This window comes from Sordaria macrospora, chromosome 4 (assembly GCF_033870435.1).
Source record: "Sordaria macrospora chromosome 4, complete sequence".
In the NCBI taxonomy this organism is placed as follows: Eukaryota; Fungi; Ascomycota; class Sordariomycetes; order Sordariales; family Sordariaceae; genus Sordaria; species Sordaria macrospora.
Genome location: NC_089374.1, coordinates 782,662 through 803,868, shown reverse-complemented (window position 1 = coordinate 803,868; position 21,207 = coordinate 782,662). Strand labels below are relative to the sequence as shown.

General features: G+C 52.2%; 5 protein-coding genes across 5 annotated transcripts; 2 read left to right on the top strand and 3 right to left on the bottom strand.

The window, feature by feature from the left end:
• Nucleotides 1-1,396: 1,396 nt before the first annotated feature.
• Nucleotides 1,397-3,706, top strand: SMAC4_08031 (uncharacterized protein; the record flags this gene model as incomplete). The annotated part of the gene is made up of 1 exon (XM_003348216.2): nt 1,397-3,706. The coding sequence occupies exon 1, from the start codon at nt 1,445-1,447 to the stop codon at nt 3,704-3,706; it is 2,262 nt and encodes a 753-aa protein (XP_003348264.2). The 5' UTR covers nt 1,397-1,444.
• Nucleotides 3,707-5,266: 1,560 nt separating this feature from the next.
• On the bottom strand, nt 5,267-8,027 carry SMAC4_08029 (uncharacterized protein; the record flags this gene model as incomplete). Its single annotated transcript, XM_003348215.1, has 5 exons — nt 5,267-5,497; nt 5,583-6,258; nt 6,400-6,481; nt 6,659-7,729; nt 7,910-8,027. The coding sequence occupies 5 exons, from the start codon at nt 8,025-8,027 to the stop codon at nt 5,267-5,269; spliced, it is 2,178 nt and encodes a 725-aa protein (XP_003348263.1).
• A 2,600-nt stretch (nt 8,028-10,627) lies between these two features.
• Nucleotides 10,628-14,374, bottom strand: SMAC4_08028 (uncharacterized protein). The gene is made up of 4 exons (XM_066090728.1): nt 13,759-14,374; nt 12,464-13,671; nt 11,990-12,403; nt 10,628-11,900 (listed from the first exon to the last, which is right to left on the bottom strand). Exons 1-4 carry the CDS (start codon nt 14,311-14,313, stop codon nt 11,894-11,896), a joined length of 2,184 nt encoding a protein of 727 aa, XP_065946734.1. The 5' UTR covers nt 14,314-14,374; the 3' UTR covers nt 10,628-11,893.
• A 251-nt stretch (nt 14,375-14,625) lies between these two features.
• SMAC4_08027 (uncharacterized protein) lies at nt 14,626-18,011 on the bottom strand. The gene is made up of 2 exons (XM_003348213.2): nt 16,910-18,011; nt 14,626-16,838 (listed from the first exon to the last, which is right to left on the bottom strand). The coding sequence occupies exons 1-2, from the start codon at nt 17,080-17,082 to the stop codon at nt 15,065-15,067; spliced, it is 1,947 nt and encodes a 648-aa protein (XP_003348261.2). The 5' UTR covers nt 17,083-18,011; the 3' UTR covers nt 14,626-15,064.
• Nucleotides 18,012-19,045: 1,034 nt separating this feature from the next.
• On the top strand, nt 19,046-20,338 carry SMAC4_08026 (uncharacterized protein). The gene is made up of 2 exons (XM_003348212.2): nt 19,046-19,713; nt 19,801-20,338. The coding sequence occupies exons 1-2, from the start codon at nt 19,291-19,293 to the stop codon at nt 20,038-20,040; spliced, it is 663 nt and encodes a 220-aa protein (XP_003348260.1). The 5' UTR covers nt 19,046-19,290; the 3' UTR covers nt 20,041-20,338.
• Nucleotides 20,339-21,207: the final 869 nt, after the last annotated feature.

The window sequence follows — 21,207 nt, the reverse complement described above, 5'->3', positions numbered from 1 at the left end:
GCCAGCAGCAGCAGAGGGGGACAATTCCCATCCTCAAGTCCATCCTGCCGCCTCCGCTGTCCCGGAACAACAACCACCTGCCCAAGTTCCGGGTCAGAACCCAGCTTTTGGTGGTAATGACGCTGTTGAACAACAGAACATATTTAATAATAACCAGGATCTCGGGAATCAAGATGTACGTCAGATGTCCACTGTCTCTCAAATGTCACTACCAGAAAGCATTTCGGCTTATTTACAGGACAATCGACAAGGCGGTCCGGGGCCGGAGGCAGCAGCAGCAGACGGTTCTAATAGTAACCAGATCCAGCCCGCGACCTCTGCAGCTCCCGAACAAGCAGCACCTGTTGATCACGGCGGGCAGCAAAACACATTCAACAGTGATCATACCTTTGGTGGCGGTCCTGTCCCTACCCATGGACATCAGCCTAACCAGCAGGTGACTGCTTCTGATTCATGGGGTGCTGGCCAACAAGATCAACAATATACTGGCCCACAAGCTTTTCCAGAAATCGTTTTCCAACCAGCTTCTGAACCTCGAGATCAGCATTTTACCCAACCACAAGCTGCTCCAGGCGCTATCCAACAACCTCATTACGAAAATCAGCACTTTGCCCAACCACAAGCCACTCCACAAGGCGCAGGTGGCTACGAATATCCTGATCCCGAAAGACAACAAGTAAACCAGTCTAACAATAGCGAATGCCAGCCATACGGTGGCGCACAAATCGGTCAAGCGCAACAACCCGGTCAGGGACAAGGAGGCACAGGTGTGCGAATTAACAACGGAGGTCAGCAGCAAGTCAACAACGGACAAGGAGGCGGCGGTGGTAGTGCTGGTGGCCAGCATAACTACGAAGCCCAACCATTCGATAATACACAATACGGCCAAGAAGAAGCTTCCCATGACCTCCTTAACTTGGGCGGTGCACATGTTAGTCAGTTTCACAACCACTTCTATCAACTCGACAAGGCACAAAATGGCCAAGGGGGTACTGGTGGCTTCAACAACAACAACAACAACAACAACAACAACAACAACAACACCGGATACCATCAAGTCGGCGGTGCTCAGTATGATAACCGAGGCCAACAACTAAACGTTGCACAACACGACCAGGGAGGCGGTGGTGGTGGGGTTGGTGGTGGTGGTGGCCCATATCACAACGAAGGCCAGCAATTCAACAATTTACCAAGCGATCAAGAAGTTGCCGCCAGCCTCCTTAACCTTCACAATGGACAGCAACAACTGGGTGGTGCGCAAACTGGTCATGGAGCCGGCGGTGGACAGTTTAACCATGGAAGCCAGCAGACCACCCGTGCAAATACCCCTCAAGTACTAGGAGGCATGGGTGGGCAATTTCACCCGCCAATTCAGCAACCTGACCAGTTTAATCATGGAAGCCAGCAGACCACCCGCGCAAATACTCCTCAAGTACAAGGAGGCATGCCACCAGTTCAGCAACCTGACCAGTTCAACAACGGGATGCAACACGGTCAAGGAGTTGGTGGTCCGTCCAACAATGGTAGCCGGCAACCCAGCCGTGCACCAACTCCTCACGGAAACATGGGCGACTACTTGGCCCCTGGAAATCAACAAGTTAACCAAAACAATGGCATGCAACAAGGTCAGGGAGGGGGTATTGCCCACCTGACTCCCATACCCGAAGACCAACCGGTCATTTGGCCGAATGTTGCCGGAGGTGGGAATCAGCACCCTCCCCCCGGGAATCAACAGGTTCCCGGCCCGCAATATGGTGCAGGAGGTGTTGTCCAGCCTGCCACCGGGTACCAGCAATTTGCCGGTTCACAATTTGGTGGAGGAGGCCAAGCTCGCCTCGGAGCTCAAACACAACCTGTATATGGTAGTGTCAGTCCACATGGCGTTCAGAGTAACAATGGCGGTATTCCAGATCCTAATCAGCTACCGGCCATAGGTTCTGCTCCCCCAGAGCTACACCCGCCTCCGGTGGTGACTCCTCCCGTTTTCCCACCTGGCACTTTGCAACCAGAAAGGTGGGTAGCACCGGGCTCCGGCAACGAGGTAGTCAAGATCCGAGGCACCAAGCTCCGCAACAAAAGTGGTGGTACCCATCCCCATCAGGTGTACTACTACAAAGCACACACACAATCCTGGGGCACCGAGTACGATGAACAGGGACGCCCGGCAACCTTGTTTTCCTACGCCAACAGCCAGCCGTTGGCCCGGGCCGAGTTGGTACACTCGAAACAATACACAGCATCGCAGCTTGGCCTGTTCTTCCGCGGCGAGGGCCATCCCAACCGACCCAACAGGCACCTTACCTTGTGGATTCAAAACATGCCGCTCATGGTCTCCGATCGATACGCGCAAGCCAATGCCTCAAAATGCAGGTATAAGGAATGCCCGATACCCAAGGGCACAATCACCAAGGGTTTCCACCGCGTCTGTCTCGACGAGCACTCGCTCCACACGGGCGACTACTACGACCCCTACAACAACGCCGGGTACATGCACCTGTGGTGTTTCGAGAAGGCCTTCGACGCTGGCTACTTGGTGTGGGACGTGCAAGAGCGTCCCCATCTCTACGAGTTCCGCATCGAGGCCGACGTGCGCCACCACCGCTTCGAAGAGAAAAACGCCGCCTCTCTCAACCGCGACCACAACCTGCACGACACGTACCGGCAGTGGAAGAACGAGCAATGGAACCGTTACGTCCAGATACGGCACCAGGAAGCTGCCACCGGCCAGCGCCACGACCCGTTCCAGACTGTCGTCCCCAACGTCCCGCACGACAGGTGTCTCTGGAGAGTGCTGACGGATAGGCACATTGGTGACGAAGTTCCAGCTAGAGGAAAAGCCCGAGCGCTGAGGGCGGCGGCGGTGGCAAACACGATTGAGCGCCATCGGGGAGACCTGGTGATGTATATTCGTGGGGAAGACGAGAAAAAAGGCCGAAATGGAACACCAGCTCCCGGGGGCGGTGGAAGTCAACAGGGGACACCAGCACCGGGTGGTGAAAATCAACAAGGGACACCAGCACCAGCATCAGCACCAGGCGGTTCAGGTTCAGGTTCAGGCCCATCAACACCCAGCAAACGCAAGCGTGCTTCCGCCGAGAACGACGACCCCGATGCAGATTACGTACCCTCCGAAGACGGAGAAGAAGAAGAATGCTCACCCTCACCACCCAGCTCTTCCGCAAAGAGAACCCGCTACGCCAACGCAGCCACTTCCACCCATTCAAACTCCCACCGCCTCAACAATTCCAACTCCACAATTCACCCTCCCCCCCTTCCCGGTCATACTCCTCCCGGGGGGCATCAAAACAACAACAACCCGCCATCAACCCCGCGCCGTAGCACCCGCCGCTCCTCCCTCGCCTTAGCCCACGACCTGGGCGAACAACTCGGCAACGCCTCGGAATCCCCGCTCACGCGCTCGCGCGCCACCTTTCTAGGTCAGCAGCTGAACCAGCTACCCGCGCACCTGCAGCAGGACGTGATCAGCCACGCGCCGCGGTCGGTGCAGGCTATTAGTCCGTTGCTGTTCTTGCAGAACTGGAGACCGGATAACTGGGGAGATGTGCTCAGGGAGAGGGTGAGCAGGATGACGCCGTATCATCAGGGACTGCTGGTGCAGTTTGCTGAGAAGACGGAGAGGAAGGGATGGCTTGAGGATCAAGATGAGGGCGCGGTGGGGAAGAGAAGGTGGAGGAGTGATCCTTGATTTTTGGGTACCGTGGGTAAGGGGGTTAAGGGGTTAAGGGGTTAAGGGGTTGGGTAACACTGTGATGGGGGGTGCTTACTTGAGCGTATGTAGAATGGCGTGAAGAAAGGCGTAAGGAACGGCGGCGTAAAAGAAAGAGGAAAAGGCGTTGGATTTTGGTCTTTGGATTTTGGACACAGATGGATACGGTAAATACGGTAGATAGATACCCCTTCACATACTTTTAAGGTACACATTACAATGACATGGAACTTTTCGGGTGCTGGTCACCTGGAACTCCTTGAACTGGGTATGTACGTTAGTCAGGTTAGTCTGAATCAAATATACGTGATGTGCTATGCTGTGCTGTGCTGTGCTGTTGCTGTGGGGTAGGTACCACTACTACTACCACGGCAGCAACATTAGAGAGGAGAGAGAGAGAGAGAGATCGCTGCTCAACTGCTGAACTATTTGCTACACGTTCAACTTCAACGTTCAACTCTAACTCTAACTCTAACTCTGAAGACTAAGGTACCTCTAGATGGAGGAAGAGGGCGTTAAATGTAGATGGATAGAGATAGATAGATACCTAAGACAGTATTAACCGGGCTGCCGGGGTGAAGAACTGAAGATACCTCTAGGTAATAAGTAGCTTCAGCTTCGCCTCCAGTCCAGTCCCTTCCATGTCCCTTACAAGTAGCTTACAAGTAGGTAGCATCCATATCACAACAGTCAACAGTCAACAGTCAACAGATACCTCTGCCTGACCTTATTCACGTCACTGTCACTCACCCTGTCACTCACCTTCATCATGTCCATCCATCCATCCAGTCATATATAAAATATATATATATATATATATATTCAGCCAAACATCCAAGTTGGCACCTATCGATCCAAATCCAACGAAAGAAAAGAAAAACAAAATATATCACACAAGAACGAACGAACGAACGAACGAACACCAACATAGGTACCTATGGTAGGTACCTAGTACCTAGTAATTCCTAGTCCTCAAAAGATACCTACCTATCCAAATTCCAAACAAATTCCAAACAAAAAGAAAAGAGCCATGGAAGCTGAGCTGCCAGCGCCACAAATGACTTCGTCTTTCCACTTTCCACTTTCCTCTTTTCACTTCTCCAAATGTTACAATGTTCTTGGGGAATTCTCACCACCTCCAAGCCCCCGGTACTTCCTCTCCCAAGTCTTCCCCAACACCAACCCCAACACCCAACCGCAATCTCTTTTCTTCCCTCTCCGGCGTCGTCGGCACAGTCGGCACCAAAGACTCAAAACCCCCGGTAGTACAAGTCGAACTAGCATTCGACACGGCCTTGATACGCACCATTCTTGTTCTTCTCCTCCTTTCCCCTTCAGCTTGTTCCCCTTCTGCCTTTCCCCTTGCCTGTCCTTGCTCTTGTTGATGGTCGCGATCCACCTCCTCGCAGCAGCAGCAGCAATCACAATCTGAGCTTTCTGCACTGCTTGACCTGAAGCTGAGACTGGGTTCCGATCCACCCCAGCTTGGACTTCCGCTTGCGCTTCCACTTCCTGTTAAGCTTCCTGTGAGGCTTGTGGTCATGCTCCTCCTGGTGGAAGCTGGAGAGGAGGTGCGGCTTGATGTGGTAGTCTTTGTCTGAGATTCGGAGGCGTGTTCGACGTCGTGCTCGGCCATGAGCTTGGCTTCCTCTTGAGGACCGTCTTGAGTAACTTGGTGTTGAGGCCGGTGTTGGTCTTGGTCCTGGGTTTGGTGACCTTGGGCTTGGTGATCCTGGGCTTGGTGTTGTTGGTGTTGAGCTTGGTGATGACCTTGGTGAACGTGGGCATGACCATGACCATGACCATGACTAGAGGTATAACCATCATCCCCCAACCCCGGGACGACAACGTCGACATTGACATTGACGACAGGAGTAACATCGACGTTGACGACGGGGGCGACTGAAACGACAGAAACACCCGGAGCAACCGGGGCGTCAGTCGCAACAGACACCACCCCATGAGCCTCAACCGCTCCAGCAGCAGCAACATCGACACCAGCAGCATCAGCACCAGCAGAAGCAGAACTCGCAACAGTCTGCCAAGGAATCTCCTCCTCCTTCTGCCTGACCCCTCCCTCCACCATCCACCGTTCCGTCCGTTCCCTCTCCTCCCTACTCTCCTCCTTCTCGCACTCCTCCCTCTCAACAGCCTCATCGTGCATCTCTTTCATCTTCCTCACCTTGTGTTTGTCCCTAGGCACCGCGTCAAATGGGAACCTGCACGGCTTGGCAATCAGGAGGGGCGTGTAATCGTTCCAGTGTACGGGAAGTGGTTGGCCGGTGACAGGGTCAGTCTTCTTGGTGATGGTCAAGGCCCAGGCCATGCCGCCCATTGTGAGAAAGAGGTCTTGCTCGACAATGGGCACGCCCTGGCAGGTTCGGCGGCCGAAACCAAACTGGGAGAAGCCCGAGAGGTTGGGGTAGGTTGTGAGCGGTTCGCGGTAGGTTTGGGGGAAGGAGGGGAGGAGGAAGCGGGAGGGGTTGAAGGTTTCGGCGTCTGGGTAAGTGGTTTCGTCGCGGGTTATGGCCCTGGTTGGTGTTAGTATGTATGTGCTGTGAGGAGGGATGGTGGGGAAAAGGAGGAAGAAAAGGAGGAGGAAGGTGAGTAAGGTATGAGAAAGGAAGAAGAGTGAGTGAGTGATTGGAAGAGAGGGGGAAGACTTGACTTACCACTCAAGAGCATGAATCGTAGCTCCAGCAGGGATGAAGTATCCCTCATAGACATCATCTTTCTCAATAGCATGCGGAATCCCTGTGTAGGTATCATCACCATCAATCAGTCAGCATCTTCTGTCGCTCTCCTCACCATCTTCCTTCCCTCTTCCATCTCCACCAACTCAACTCACTCATCACCATCAATCACCCCAACACCCCATCACCCCAACACCCCCGGATCAAAGAAAAAGAGAAAAAGGGGCAGAAAACCCACCAGTAGGGACAGGAGGCCTCCACCTAATAACCTCCTTAACAACCGCCCTCAACAACGGCAACTGTTCCCGATCCTCCCACATCGGACATCTCCCCGCGAGCTTCACATCGATCTCCTCCTGCAACCTGGCCTGCCACTCCGGATAATGGCACATGGCCAGTATGTAAGTCTGAATCGGGGATCCAATGGTCAACGCGCCAGCGATGGCCATGAGTCCGACAACGTGCATCGCTTCATCTGCCTCCTTCATCTTTTTTTCTTCTTCCTCCTCTTCGCCGGCGGACGCACCCTTGGTGCTGCCACCCTGTTGTTGTTGTTGTTCTTCCAAAAAGGTGCGAATAAACGAAGGCTCGGCGCGCCCGAGGTCCATCATTCTCCTCACGAAGCCGATGTTGGACCGGAATTGTTTGTCCTCGAGGTCGTGCCGCGCTTTTTCTTTCTGTCTCCAGGGGGAGAGGGTCAAGGGCAGGTGGCGGAGGAAGGAGATCACGTTGGGAAGGGCGCCCGAGGGAGAGATGGTTTCGAGCAGACCGAAGGTGGTGTGGCGCAGGATTTGCGCCGGGTGGGCAGAGCCCCATGACAGACGCGAGACGGTGCGCGAGGTGAATTGCTCAATGTACTCGATGTAATCTTTGGGGGACTGGGAGAGGAGATACAAGAAGCGGTTGCGCTCCAGGGTCGGGTAGTCGTGCAGGGAGGCGAGGGCGGAGGCGTGCATGAGGTGGTTGCAGAGTTTTCGTTGGCGTTTCCAGATGTCTTTTTCATTTTCAGTCTTCATCAGTACATGGGCTTTTCCTTCAGTGACAGGTGCGAGGATAAAGGAGGGCTCACCATTCCTTCCCAACAAAGCCAAATAATCACCACTAGTCCGATTATCAGGTAAATTCGGAATCAGCGGCCTATCCGAGTAAATATTGGCCCTCCGTGAAAGCAAATCATGCGCAATCTTTTCCGACGAGATCCAGACGTGTGTGACGCCAAACATCTTGGTCTGGTAGATGGGGCCGTACACCTTGCTCCATTCGTAGAACTTGAGCCACGATCCCTTTTCTGGTACGTCGTGGACGCGGCCTATGAAGGGGAGGTCTTTTTGAGGTAAAGAAGAAGAAGCAGTGGTTAGCTGCGCGAGTTTTGGTTTTGGGTTATGTATAGAGGTAGTTTGGAGATAAAAGGAGACATGGAGGTTTTGGTGGTTCAAGTGAAGACGGACATGTTTTATGAAGACGAAAGGGGATGAGGCAAAGAACTCACTAGTAGGCCCAGGCAAAGGCCTCACACCAGCCGGTAACCTCTTTCTCTCCAACCATCGCTGTATCACCAATAAGACCACCAACACGGTGAGAAGTGTTATTGGAAGGCCAGACGACATATCTGTCTGTATCTGTTTTCTGTATCACGGTTACCTCTCCTCTCGCTGTCTTGTCCTCCGCCACTCTCGGAGTGGACTCTTGGGGGAGTGGGTTCGCCGCCGGCGCAGGTGGGAGAGAATACCACCCAGTCAAAGCTGGACGGGTAACAGGGGGGTTAAATTTCAACTCCTGAAAGGCCCGGGTATGGACAGGAGGTGTAGAGCAAATGGATGTGAAAGTAGGTGAGATGCAAAAACGGTCAGACACAAGGGGTCTGGGTCTGTCTGTCCGCCTCAAGACTGGCTGTCTGGTCTTGTTAGGACCTGTGCTTTGCTTGGCTTGGCTGGGTCGAGGTATCTGAGATGAGAGTTGGGTTTCCTTCTGTGTATATGGTCTGGCTCTCAGAAAATGGACACGTCCGTTTCGCAGACGCAGACGCACTGGTAGAGTGAGTACCTAGTACGGTTGGTACGATATGCGTTCTTCGGAGCTGGTATATAAAGGGTAGGTAGGTAGGTAGGTAGGTACGAGGACCTGGAGGAGTGGGCAGAAACAAAAGGTGTAGTGTATGTTGTATAAAAGTCCGTCTGACCTAAAGAGGGGATGGATGGGCAAGTCAGCGTGCGGGTTTGGTAAAATGTTTGATTTGTAAGTCAAAAGTTCTGGGGGTAAGCTCTTCTCCAAGATGAGCAAGGGGGAACGACAAGGTCATAATTATGTGAGATCCGATCTTACAATGGAACAAATGGTGATTTCTTCGGGAACAGTTTCCCCTCTTTCTTTCTTTCTTGGCTGATCTGTCTTCCGCTCACTTTTAGGGAACAGAGTATATCAAGGATGGCCCGGCACAGATAAGGCTTTCATCGAACCCCTGACTCTCCTTCTTGATACCTACCTTACTATGATCTCAGATATCGTGGCTGACCTGACTTTCTCAGCCGGCGATAGATGCGATTTTGGTGTGGCTCACTCATTGTGACTAACACGAAGGGAAGAGTTGAATCAACAATGTGACTCTAATGTTGACTTTGTTACAATCGACATTGGGGAAGACCCGTGATTATTGAAGAGCGACATCATGATTTTGTCAATGAGGGCAATGATCTGTAAGGGGGGCAGAGGTGTAGTGGCTCTGTCGAAGATCCTCCTTCAAGGCGTTGTAATGACTTCCTCCATTATTACGCGTGTCAATCCCGGCGAACCAGAAAGTTGAGGGACATGGACATGGCTAGCGGGTCTGGTGTGTATGTAGGTAGATGTTGATGTTGATGGAGGACCAGTGTCATTGGATGCAGGCCAACTGTCTGGCCATGTAACCTCGATGCTCGAAGGGTTGCCGTTTGAGGCTGCGAGCCGTCATCCTCCCTGCGAGTTGATAAGAGACTAGCATTATCTTTAGCGTGGCCCACTCGACCTCCAATGATGGAGTGGCAGGACTGTATTGGATGTTGTTGTATAAACTCGCCACGGCACGGCCAATGGCCTGACCCTTCGTCCACCAACGACAGCAACGAAATCCCAACACACAATATCTCTGCAATACTCGATTGCCGCGCCTAATCTTCGATTGCTGAGCCTCAGGCCCGATGGTGCCACTATGAGCCAGGTTGAATGAGTCCCATGGTCGAGAGAAGAATAAAGGAAGCTAAGGACGCCTTCTTGTCGAAGGATCAGGAATTGGTGGTCATCCCCGGAGATGATTGACGATGTTTCGGGACCGCATGAACCAACGCGGCTCCGACGTAGGTTGCTGTGAGTTTGAAAGTTCTCGATGTTGGAGAGGTTGGAGAATATTGGGACGATGATGTGATGGCATGTAAGTCAACCAGTGACTTCCCTAGGTAGGTCATGCGCTGCAAATGGTGGAGAGAATGGTGGATCGGATGCATTTCGTTGTGACGCCAGCTCTCTTCTCGAGTCTCGAATCTCCGTCGTTGCCAAGTCAATATTGATCGACTTCAGGGATGACTTTCAACACGTTGTCCGGTCACAGAATTGGGTAGGATTGACCGCTTCTAGTGTATGGTAGCGGCCGTCGTCTTCGCAAAAGCTATGGGGAAGTTCGCCTGAATATGAAGATCTGGTTCAAGGTTCATGGAAGTGTCGATCCCCGGTTGACTTTGCTCGCCATGTTGCATCATAAAGTACCTCTATGCTTGCAAACCTGGGAGTTGAAGACTTTGGAGACCGATAGACCGAGCCGGCGAACCGCCCCGGTCAGCCAGTCTCCCGTCGGCTGCTAGCAGAACTTCGAACTTCTCATTGGTCCTCCCCCCCCCAAAGGTCAGTGGCTTCGATGGAAGTGTAGAACTAGTGTCGATATGTTCTCTGCATCGAATCGGGTATCGAGTGAGAACTGAAGTGACAGACATCGCAGTAGTTTTAGCCCCGAACAGATCCTGGAGATAAGATCAGGGGTGCTTTGCCGAAGCTACACTAAAGCTGTGGAGCGAAAGCAACTAACCTTCAAGCTTACAGCAACTCACAAAAGGAAACGCACTTCTGTCCTCTGCAAATGTCAAAATTGCGACCCTTTCTGCGTTAGCGTGGTCAAGAGCAAATGGCCAGGCCCGAGTCTCAAGGGTGATATAAGTGACTTCAACCTCGAATCATTCACAGATCCCAAAAAATAAGAAACTTTGGTAGAAGCGCGTACATTCTACCTATTCTATCCAACCGTTAAACGCCGTGGAACATCCCAGAACCAAAGCTGAAGCGAAAATCCTTTCCGAAAAAAGCAACGATAAGGAAGAAGAAGAAGAACACGGAAAAGGGAAAATGGAGCACGGATACTGTCAGCGGGTGTCTGTCAATGTTGCGTTTTCACACTTCGCAGGCAGTGGTGGCAGTTAAGCGGCATGGCGTTGTATCTGCGGCACCTCGGGGGTCAGCGCCGTGCCGTCAAGGGGTGGTGAGGGTGGGTGTCATTGCCGAAGCATGCATGGCGGCTCCACTTAGCCCGCGACCCTCCTCCGTATGCCGGCCGGTCTTCGGTCCCGGAGCTTATGGCGACACTGACTGACACTAGCTTGGCTGAGATCCCGTTGAACATGAACCATGGTTGAGAAGTTGGCTGATGGGACGGGAGCTGACACCCAGCGGGCGATGGAGATTGGTATGGCCCGGTGAATCCAATATTCGATGGTGATCACTCTCGACTCGGTCTCGGTGTCTCCCACACATCGTCGATAATGGAGCTTCCATGGGAGCAAACCTGTTCATCATCATCAGCATAATCACCACAAAACACAACGAACGTATCACAACACCAAACACCAAAAAAGAACATCGATCGACCCGCATGCTTGCTTGAACTTTTTTTTTTTTTCATTTCATGCCGACCATACTCCAACAATTTGAGCTTTCCTCCTCCTCTGTCCAAACGTCCTTTTCCTTTTCCTTTTCACTTCCTTTCTTTCTCGCCTTCTCTTTACCGCCCGCTTCGTCATCATGCTTTAGGCCGGCAGTGTCGGTCACGCTGCGAGGGTCCGACCGCAAGCCCGCTATTGCTTGCTACTGCTTTTGCTTTTGATTCTGCTTCTACTTCTGCCTCTGCATCATGTTGCAAGCGCAGAAGCAAGCAAATGCAAGGTGGGCTGAGCTCAGCTGAGCTGCATTCCCACATTCCACCACCAAACATTCTCCGCATCTCTTCGTGGTTGTCAAGACACTGAATTGGCGAGTGTGATGGTTGTTGGTGTTGGCGGGGATGATTTATCGGTCGGGCAACTCATCGCTCTCCTTCGTTCATTTGATTGGAACAGATTTCCTTTTTTCGTTCGGGGTATATAGACTTTTGAAATATCGATCCGTGTGAAGACAGGTACCTAGTGTAATATCGACGTCTTTACACAGACCAAAGGTTGAGTTGCTTATCGCATACATTTCACATACTATAAAACGTCCAAGTCAGCTTATCAATCTTCCAATCTATGCAAACCGATGCAACAATCAGTCAGGAGCAACATCAGAAACCACATACCGCTCGACAGGGCTCAAGCCAATAAGGCGCATGCCGTTAGCAAGAACAGTCTGCACAGCAGTGTACAGGGCCAGACGGGCCTTCATCAACTCGGGCTCGCTACCGACGACCTGGAGCTGGTCGTAGGAGCTGCTGAGGGCGTGCGTCAACTTGAACAGGTAAGTAAGGACGGTGGTGGGCTCGAGGGTCTTGAGCGTGTTCTTGACGACATCGGGCCAGCCGGCCATGTGGCGGCACAGGTTGATGGCGCTGGTCTCGGTAAGGAGAGACAGGTCGGCGGTGGCGAGCTCCTCGTCGGACACGCCAGCCTTGCGCCTGATCGAGTTAAGACGAGCGTGGGCGTACTGCAGGTACGGCCCGGTGTCACCCTCGAACGAGGTCATGGTCTCCATGTTGAAGGTGTAGTTGTTGATTCTGTTGTGAGGTAATGTTAGCTTGGTGGCTTCTTATAAGAGGACGAAAGACCCTTCTTACCTCTTGCCAGACATATCCTGGACCATGACGGACGAGATACCGAGAACGTCGGCGGTGGCCAGGGGGTCCTCAATCTGAGAGTACTTGTTCTCGTTCTTCTTCATGACCTCGTGCATCTTGTCGGCAACGTCACGGAGGATGTCGTCAAGGAACTTGACGGTGCCCTTGCGGGTGGACATACCAAGGACGAGACCGAAGTTGATGTGCTGGCACTTGTCGGCAATATCCTTGTAGCCGAGGAGCTCGATGATCTTGAAGAGCTGCCTCAAGTGGAGATCCTGAGCGGAGGCGACGACGTAGATCATCTTGTCGAAGTGATACTTCTCGTGACGGCCGAGGAGCTCAGAGATATCACGGGTGAGGTAGAGGGCGGTGCCATCCCTCTTCCTGACGAGAGGCTTCTCGAGACGCTTGCCCTCCTTGCCGGGAATGAGCTCGGAGAAGTCAATGAGCTGGGCGCCCTTGTCCTCCTTGCAGATCTTCTTGTCCTCCATGAGCTTGCCAACCTCGTTCATGGCATCCTCGGTGACCTGGGATTCGCCGGAGTACTCGTCGAAGTGGATGTTGAGGCGGGCGTAGGTGTCCTTGTAACGAACAATGGAGAGATCACGGAAGCGCTTCCACATGGCGAGGGCATCGGCGTCGCGGTCGGTCATCTTCTTGAAGTAGCGGCGGGCCTGCTCGTCCAAGCTGTTGGCCTCGAGGGCAGAAACATCCTCGCCGGCCTCCTTGCGCTTGGTGAACTCCTCCTTCTCGGCGGTCATCTCGGTGTTGATGCGGACGTAGAGCTGGAAGAGGTGGTTGATGGGGTCCTTCTGGAGGGCCTCCTCGTCGCCGTACTTCTCGTAGGCGAGGGCCAAGAGACCGTACTGCTTACCCCAGTCGCCGAGGTAGTTGATGCGGATGACATCCCAGCCGGCGCCGGCGTAAAGGTTGGAGAGGAAACCACCGATGATGGTGGAACGGAGATGGCCAGCGTGGAAGGGCTTGGCAATGTTGGGGGAGGAGAACTCGACGATGATGCGCTTCTGGCCCTTGCTGGGGTCCTGGGGGTCCTTGAGACCGTCGGCCTTGTTGAAACCGTACTCGGCGCCCTTGGCGTGGACCAAGGGAATGACGGCGTTGACGAGGGGAGAGGCCTTGATGAAGAAGCTGAGATGGACCTGGCTGACGGTGGGCTTGGAGAAGAGGGGATCGGTGTCGGGGAACTATGGAGTAGAGAAAGAGTGTTAGCTGGTGTTGCAAAGCGCAAACGGAACGTCAATCATCGCATCGCATATCTGGATAACATGTACCTTGGCAGCCCACTCCTCGGCGAGCTCGTTAGGCTTCTTGCCCTTTACCCTGAGGGCGGGGACGGGGAGGGCCATGTCGCCCTTCTCGAGACCGGAAGTCCATCCCAGGTTGGGGTAGATGAGCGAAGTGTCGACGCCCGTGACCTCGGAGAGAACGTTGGACAGATGGGCGCGGTAGAGGTCCATAAGGTTCAACTCGGGGTAGTTCTCGGGGAACTTGGCCTTGATGGCGTCGAGGCTGAGGCCGTCGACCTGCTTGACCAACTGGTCAATGGGAGCGGCGGTGGTCATTGTGCTGTTTTTGCGGTTGAACAAGAGTGGTGACGACCGTCCGGCGGGTGGTGTTGAAGAAAGGGTGTCGGCGATGGTGGTGTAAGAGAGAGTCCCGATTTTGGTGGAGGAGGGGCAGTTCTTCTTGAGACGGTACAAGTGGGGGCGGCCCGAGCAAACAATGGAGGTCGTCCTGGCAAAGGGAGCAGCAGCAGACTTGGAGGAGAGACAAGTAGTGGGAGCACGCAAAACACCGCGCGAAAAGAGTGCTTGACAAGCCGTCATGAGCAATGATTAAGGTATCCTTTTAACTAGGTAGAATCATCCCAATCCAGCAATCGGGCATATGAGTCGTTCCTTCTACAAGCATCAGCTGTAAGCTTCGAACTTTTAGTGACTCAAAATTTCTTTGCGCGCCTCGCTCCGGATCTGGCAAAATTTCAATCGGGCTTGCGCACAGTCCACAATAAACGCTTAGGGTAATTTAAGCCAATAAGAAGGCCAGTTTTTGCTCGCTTAGGAACGAGGAGGCTCGTGCAGGGCTAAGGGAATAGGGCTCGGTCTAGGCAGTTCTCTCTAGTTCTCTCCACGCGGGTAGGGCGACCATCCCGCTGCGGGGCAGTGACAAAGTGAGAGCTTCAGGCCCTGGTGGCCATCGAGGTCCTCAATCCTCATTCATCAAACCCGATGCTATCCTTATTTCATGTGACTCGATCGTATTAACCACAACGACGACTAGAGAGAAATATCAAGCTCCCCGGATGGGGCATTGTCAGCCTGACCTAATCAGTAGTCCCAGTGATTTCCCTCAACTTGAACATCAACATGGTATATTCAGTCTCGGAACTCTTAGTCCGCTTAGTTCCTGTCCTTTTCTCCTGGTAGCATCGTCATCATCATCATCATCATCATCACCACCATATCTCACCCAATCCAATCTCTAATAGTAGTCATAAAGCATCGACTTTACTCTACTCTACCCAAACAAACAAACCAACAAACACAAACAATCTTTACTTGTAAGAACGGTATCAAATCAAAACGAATACTCCTCCACAAAAAGCCCGATCCCCTGCGCCCCCGTGCCCTTGTGTACCGCCCTCTCATCCGCCAACCCCGCCACGCAATTCCTCACCTTGGCAACCAAACTCGGTCCTCCACAAACCACCACCTTGGTCTCTCCGCCCGTTGCCTCTACCGGCACCCTTATAAACGCCGCGATGTCCGGTCTAGTGCTTGAGTGGTGCACGTGTGAATCGGTGCTGCTAGCATTGCTGAGTGGTCGACGACGGGGTGTGAGGGTGAGGACTTTATCCTCTACGTCTCGGCCGTTGGTGGTGGTCGGGGTTGATCTCTTCGTCTGGGCTGTTGGGTTGGAGCTGTCATCAACGGATGCTGATCTCGATGACGATTTGCCTTCTGTCCTTTCCCGTTCTCTTGTTGTTGGGAGGCTGGAAGTAGGCGGGATGGTGGAACTGCTTCTTTGGGTAATGGCAACATGCACCAGCAACTCAATGCCGGCCGCCTTGGCGCGATCGAGAAACTCGTGGAGACGCTTGACATAAAAGTCGACTTCTTCACCTTGTTTCGTGGTAAGAAGGAAGTCGATGCGCTTGATGCAATTGGTGGACGCGTTGGCGAGGAGGTCTTCGAGGATAGGTAGAGTGAACGAGGCGCCGGTGGAGGCGGAGATGAGGATGACGGTTTCGTAAATGTCGAGACGGGGCGGCATGCCATAGGGCCCAGAGACGAAGACGGTATAATTCCCCTTTTTGCCTTCGGCGTGATCCTTCACTGCACGATCATGTAGTCGTTTTGAGAAGCCGCCGTGTTTGCGGACGACGAGCTGGATGCTATTGCAGATGCACGTCTCCGGGAGCTGGTGCGCGCAAGCGATGGTGTATGGATGCGCTTCCATGGGTCCGATGGCCGGCAGCCAGAGGTAAAGATGTTGTCCCGCCTTCCACCTGAAATGAACATCCTTGATGTTGATGACCGTGATCGAGTCCCCAACGGCCCTGATCTGGGCAAAGTGGCCGACCTGCTGACCTCCCTTGCATTTTGACCTGTTGGGGCTGAACTTGACGTTCTGCCACACCAACAAGACCGACCGGCAAGCGCGATCAAAGCAAAGTGCCCCGATCGAGAACCAAACATTCCACCTTGCCTCCGCTGGAATATGGCGATAAACCAACCAGATGAACAAAACAGCACTAACCAAGTGCTGCAGCACAAAGAACTCATACCCAAGCCTCCTCAGCGGCGCAAACCCCGAAATCAACGACCAACCCAACACCGCCCAGGCGCCAAACCCGTACTTGACCGTGCCCATCATCTTCATCTGATACTCCACGATGTCGGCCCGCTGCCACTCGACAAAGAAATACCAGCCATGTACCGCGCCCGTCACAAACATGGTCCTGCCAACCCATCGATGTAACCAGTTCAGCCTTTCGTGGCTCGTTCCCGCGATCAACCCGATAATGCTGCACTTGCTCGCCAGCAGATACAAAAGAGGCATCTGCATTACGGTGATCCAGGCGTTGCGGAACCCGATACGTTCCCAGAAAAAGGCGTCCTTCTTGATGGCGTTGGCGGTCATCATGCTGATTATGATGGCCCAGTAGACGAGAAGGGTAATTACCCGGCCCAGTGGTGGGGGAGTCATCCAGGAGAACCATGTTGATGGGACGTAGAGTTGGGGGTAGCTGGATTCGCGGATGAGGGCGGTTAGGGTGGCCCATATTTCGAGAAATTGGTTGCTGGGCTTTGTTGGGTATTGGACTGAGTTGGCGAAGCGTTTTTGTAGTCTGGTGAAAAGGCTTAGTGAGTACTATGTTGATAAGGGAAAGGGGTAAGGGGAGTGAGTATATAAACAAACCTTGAGCGTGCTTTGTAGAGGTTCACCAGTCGAATCAGTGCCCGGAAACCTAGCACGGCGACGACGATGTACCAGAAGTCATGGGCTAGGCCCATGTTTGTTGTCTGAAAGGAATCCGGGCCTCCCATCGACATGTGGTGGCCATCATGTCTGCGCTCTATCGTCGTCTCCATGTTGTTGATCTAGTGACTGCCAACCAGGCAGCGGCTTTGCTGAATGTTTTTTTTTTCTCAATCCACAGCTTTCTTTCGTATTGGCGTGATCCTATGTTTGGCGCAATTCTCACTTCCGGTTTTATGACGCTTTATGATGAATTTCGCAAAGCGGTTAATCGTTTATTTCATGGTTCGTATTAGCGCTATAATGCCGATAGAGTTCCTGGACAGTTTGACCGTTTGGACAAATTCGCCAGTCTGTGATAGAATGGAATAATGAGAAACCGAAGAATTAACAAAGATTGATCAGAAAAACCGACCAGCAGTATTGAATGCAAATTTGAATCCAAAATAGGGAATGTCAGACGGGCGATTGGGCATTTGTCAAGATGGAGTGGGGGTCGGGTCGTAGGTCCCCTGATGGATGAGCAAGTTTCTTGGGTAAGAAAGGTCGTGCGAGGCTGGAAGGTGCGCCACACGGCAATACCAAGAACTCGAAAGGCTGTTTAACCTTGGGGGGGCTTTCTATCTCCTATGCATCATCCATTTGACTATTCTTTAAAGTCCAAGAAATTGACAATGCTGGATGTCCTCGATGTCGTAAATAACTGAAGAGGCCAAGAGAAGACCAGACGAACTGCTAGTATCGAACCCAACGTCACATTGGGAGCCGCCTTTCGCCACGGGATGGAGGAGGCTAGACCGCGGAGAAGTCGGTGAAAGAAGAAGCTGAAGCTGACAATGGGATTCTGGAATGCGTGATATAGGGTAGCCCTTTGTATTTGGTTACGAGGGCCGCGTCCTCGTGTGAAAATGTTTCTCGAACTCAAAATGTCTCATCTGTGGTGAATTTGACTCGTCCTCGATCCTGCAATGATCCGAAGCGGTGCAAAACGGCAAAGACCTCGATGTCGAAGTCGTGAAATGTGATTGGGAAAAAGAAAGATGAGAAAGAGCAAGTTGTTACTGGCTCGACATGGTTCGATGGATCGATGGATGGACCCTGTCGGCAGCTCGGGCGCGCTAGTGGGGCCACAACTTGCTCAAACCCACTCGCGAATCTCACGCTTTACCAACAGAGGCTTAGCGGCTTGCCATTTATACAGCCCAAAAGGGTTAAGCGTGTTAGCATTTACAGCACTGCAACCCCACCTTGGAGCTTGTTATCCCACTTGTTCAATTCAACAACATCGACACCTTTTTGGACGACAGACAACAGGCCAAGCAGAGGGCTTTGCTCGACATCTTTTGGTGAGGCACGAACAGGTGTCCAAAGGAACGGGAGAGTGGAATGGAAAGAATGCGGCTCAGCTAAGGTAGCACAAGTTACATGCCCTTGCCTCTTTGGTGCAACTCGAACCTTTTCCTTTGGCCGGAGACGGAAACATCGTGTCCATGTTTGCGCAAGTTTGTGGAGCAAGACACCTCATCCAGCCGATCAACAGGCACAGCATGCGGTGAGTCTCGGACGGATACCTCTACTCAGATCCATTTCGAACGAAACTCGAGTGGCACAGCTCGTGTTTGCATTGCGATAGCTCAGTCCCTGAACCCGATATCCATCTTTGTGCTCTAGAAATGAACCAAAGAAAGCTGCCATCGTGGAGGTCAAACACCGAACCCAAAACGTGGTTCCCGAAGGGGTGGATGAGCGGTGGTGCCTGAAGTCGCCGCATGGTTTTTTATTTCCCATCCCGTCTTGTTCTAGATCCAATGTAATTCCATAGGTTGAAACAGGTAACAAGAAAGCAGGATCGAATCGTTCGTTTCCATTTTCCAAGCATCCCGTGGTATTGGACCCTTCCAGCCTTCCACTCAGCCTGCCTGGATCTTGCATCCTGTCTGTCGTCCCTTGTCTGCCTGCATCCGTCCCGTTGTGCCTGGCCCGCAGCCCCCCTACTCACAGCTCTTTCTTTATCTACCTTACCTGCAGCACCCTCCTCCCCTCTTCCGCTTCTTTTTTCTCTTCTTTTTTTTCGGCACTTTTGACAACTCTCTCAGTCTCGACTCTCCGGATAATTGCCTATCTCTCAACACTCGGCATAACATCACATCCGTCTACCAAAGTACCTTGGCCCGAGTCGGACAAGTACCTTGTCAATTTGTCGCATACGGAAACTGACATCTTCCTTCCATTCTCTCCACCACAATTATCAACAACAGCCAAGGACACGCCACCATCTACAACTACCGACCAAACAAAACCATCCCGACAAAACCGCAACCATGCGCTCCCTAACCCTCCTCACCACCCTGGCCACCACCCTCACAGCCGTCAACGCCCACTTCACAATCAACTACCCCCCCTCCCTCGAAGGTTCCTCCATTGACGAATCCAAAGAAGGCAACGCCCCCTGCGGCGCCATCGTGCCCTCGCTCTCCTCCACCGACTCCAAGATCACCGTGACCGATTTCCACGTCGACGGCGACTTTATTTCCCTGCACTCGGGCCATCCCCAGTATAACTGGCTTTTCCGTGCCTCGGTGCAAGAAGTCGGCGAGGGTAACTGGACGCAGCTGTACCCAATTGTCCAGCAGAGTGGACTGGGTGATTTGTGCAGCCAGAAGGTGACGGCGCCCAAGGGGTGGGTGGGCAAGAAGGGCGTTGTGGGCGTGGTGGGTGGGTCAGGGGATGGGACTTTGTTCCAGGTACGTGATTTCTTTCTAACGCAGGTGTGATGGATGGATGGGAAGAGGAGAAGGATTAGATGCTAACATATGGGGCAACAAAAACAGTGCGCAATCGTCAACTTCGTTGAGGGAACCAACTCCAACACCCCAAGCGCATGCACCAACAGCACCGGAGTTACGGCGGATTATACCAATGATGCTGAGCTGAGCAAGTTGGTCGGAGAGCACGTCGAAACGCCGGCTCCTTCGGGTGATGATGGGAAGGAGAGTGCTGGTGTCGTCGTCCGCGGAGGAGGGCTTGTCGCGCTCGGTGCGGCGGTTGTTGCTGGTGTTATGATGCTTTGAGTCTGGGGATCATGAGAGTCAGTTCCATACAAGAAGGTCTGTGAACATGGCGTATGAAGCAGCGTAGACAGTGTACAAAGGTATGGCTATGATAATATGATCGTTTAATGACCACATTTTGACTATATTTCACTGGTGATGATTGGAACGAGCACCGGAGACAGCTTACAGATCCGGGGTCCAGTGACCGACCCGTCGGCTGTCGCCGCGTCACTTTCCCATTGCTCCTGCTCTTATAAGGCCTTGCCATTTGACACCATGGGACTGAGCCAGCCATTGACGGTATCTTCTTGAACGTGTGTCCTTCTGACTGACGACCCATAGTTCGTTCTTCTGTCCATCTATCTGCCCAAGATTCCTTTGCTTTGCTTTGCCTTCAATTGTGATCGTGAGCCACGTCTTTGTTTGTTTGCAAGCAGTTGATCAAAGAAAAAAAAAGGAATTGCGTGAGTGAATACAAAAACAGGTGACTGTTTACATCATGATTCCGGACATTGGACCTTGGACATTTATTTGGCAGGCATAAATAAATAAATAAATAAAAAAATTAATTTTTTTGGACCAAGGCAGAGAGGAGACATGAATGAAAGAAAGCTTGCTTGCTTGCTTGGCTGCCCGAATCTGAGGTCTGAAGCCACGGTATTTCTGATTGAAAGTATTTCTGATTGAAAGTATTTCTGATTGAAAGTTATCTCCACTCTTCCTTGTATGATTTGAAAATTCAATTCCTAACATGTCTGTCTACCTGCTAGGTATATATTTCTCAGGAGTCCCCTTTGTGACTTAAAACATGATAATTTTTTTGGTCACAACTTCAATAACATCAATCAACTCGTACAGTTGGTGTGTTTTTGTTTTTGTTTTTGTTTTTGTTGAAGGATAAAAGGTACGTATGGTATGGTAAAGCCCAGTGTTTTTTATTTTATTTTTATTTTGTTTTCTGCAGTAAAGAACCAATAACCTTTTGTGTCAGTTATTGGGTTTTATACCATTTGTTACTCAGCTATGGCGCTGATTGATCATCGAGACCAAAACTCGTGTAAGATGAACTCCTAGTTGTTTACCAGCTATAGCCATTCTGTTGTTTGGTGGTTGGAAGCTCATCAATTCCTTCCGGGTGTTTTCTCATGTGGATGTCCCAGGGTGCATCGTCAACGGAAGGTCGGC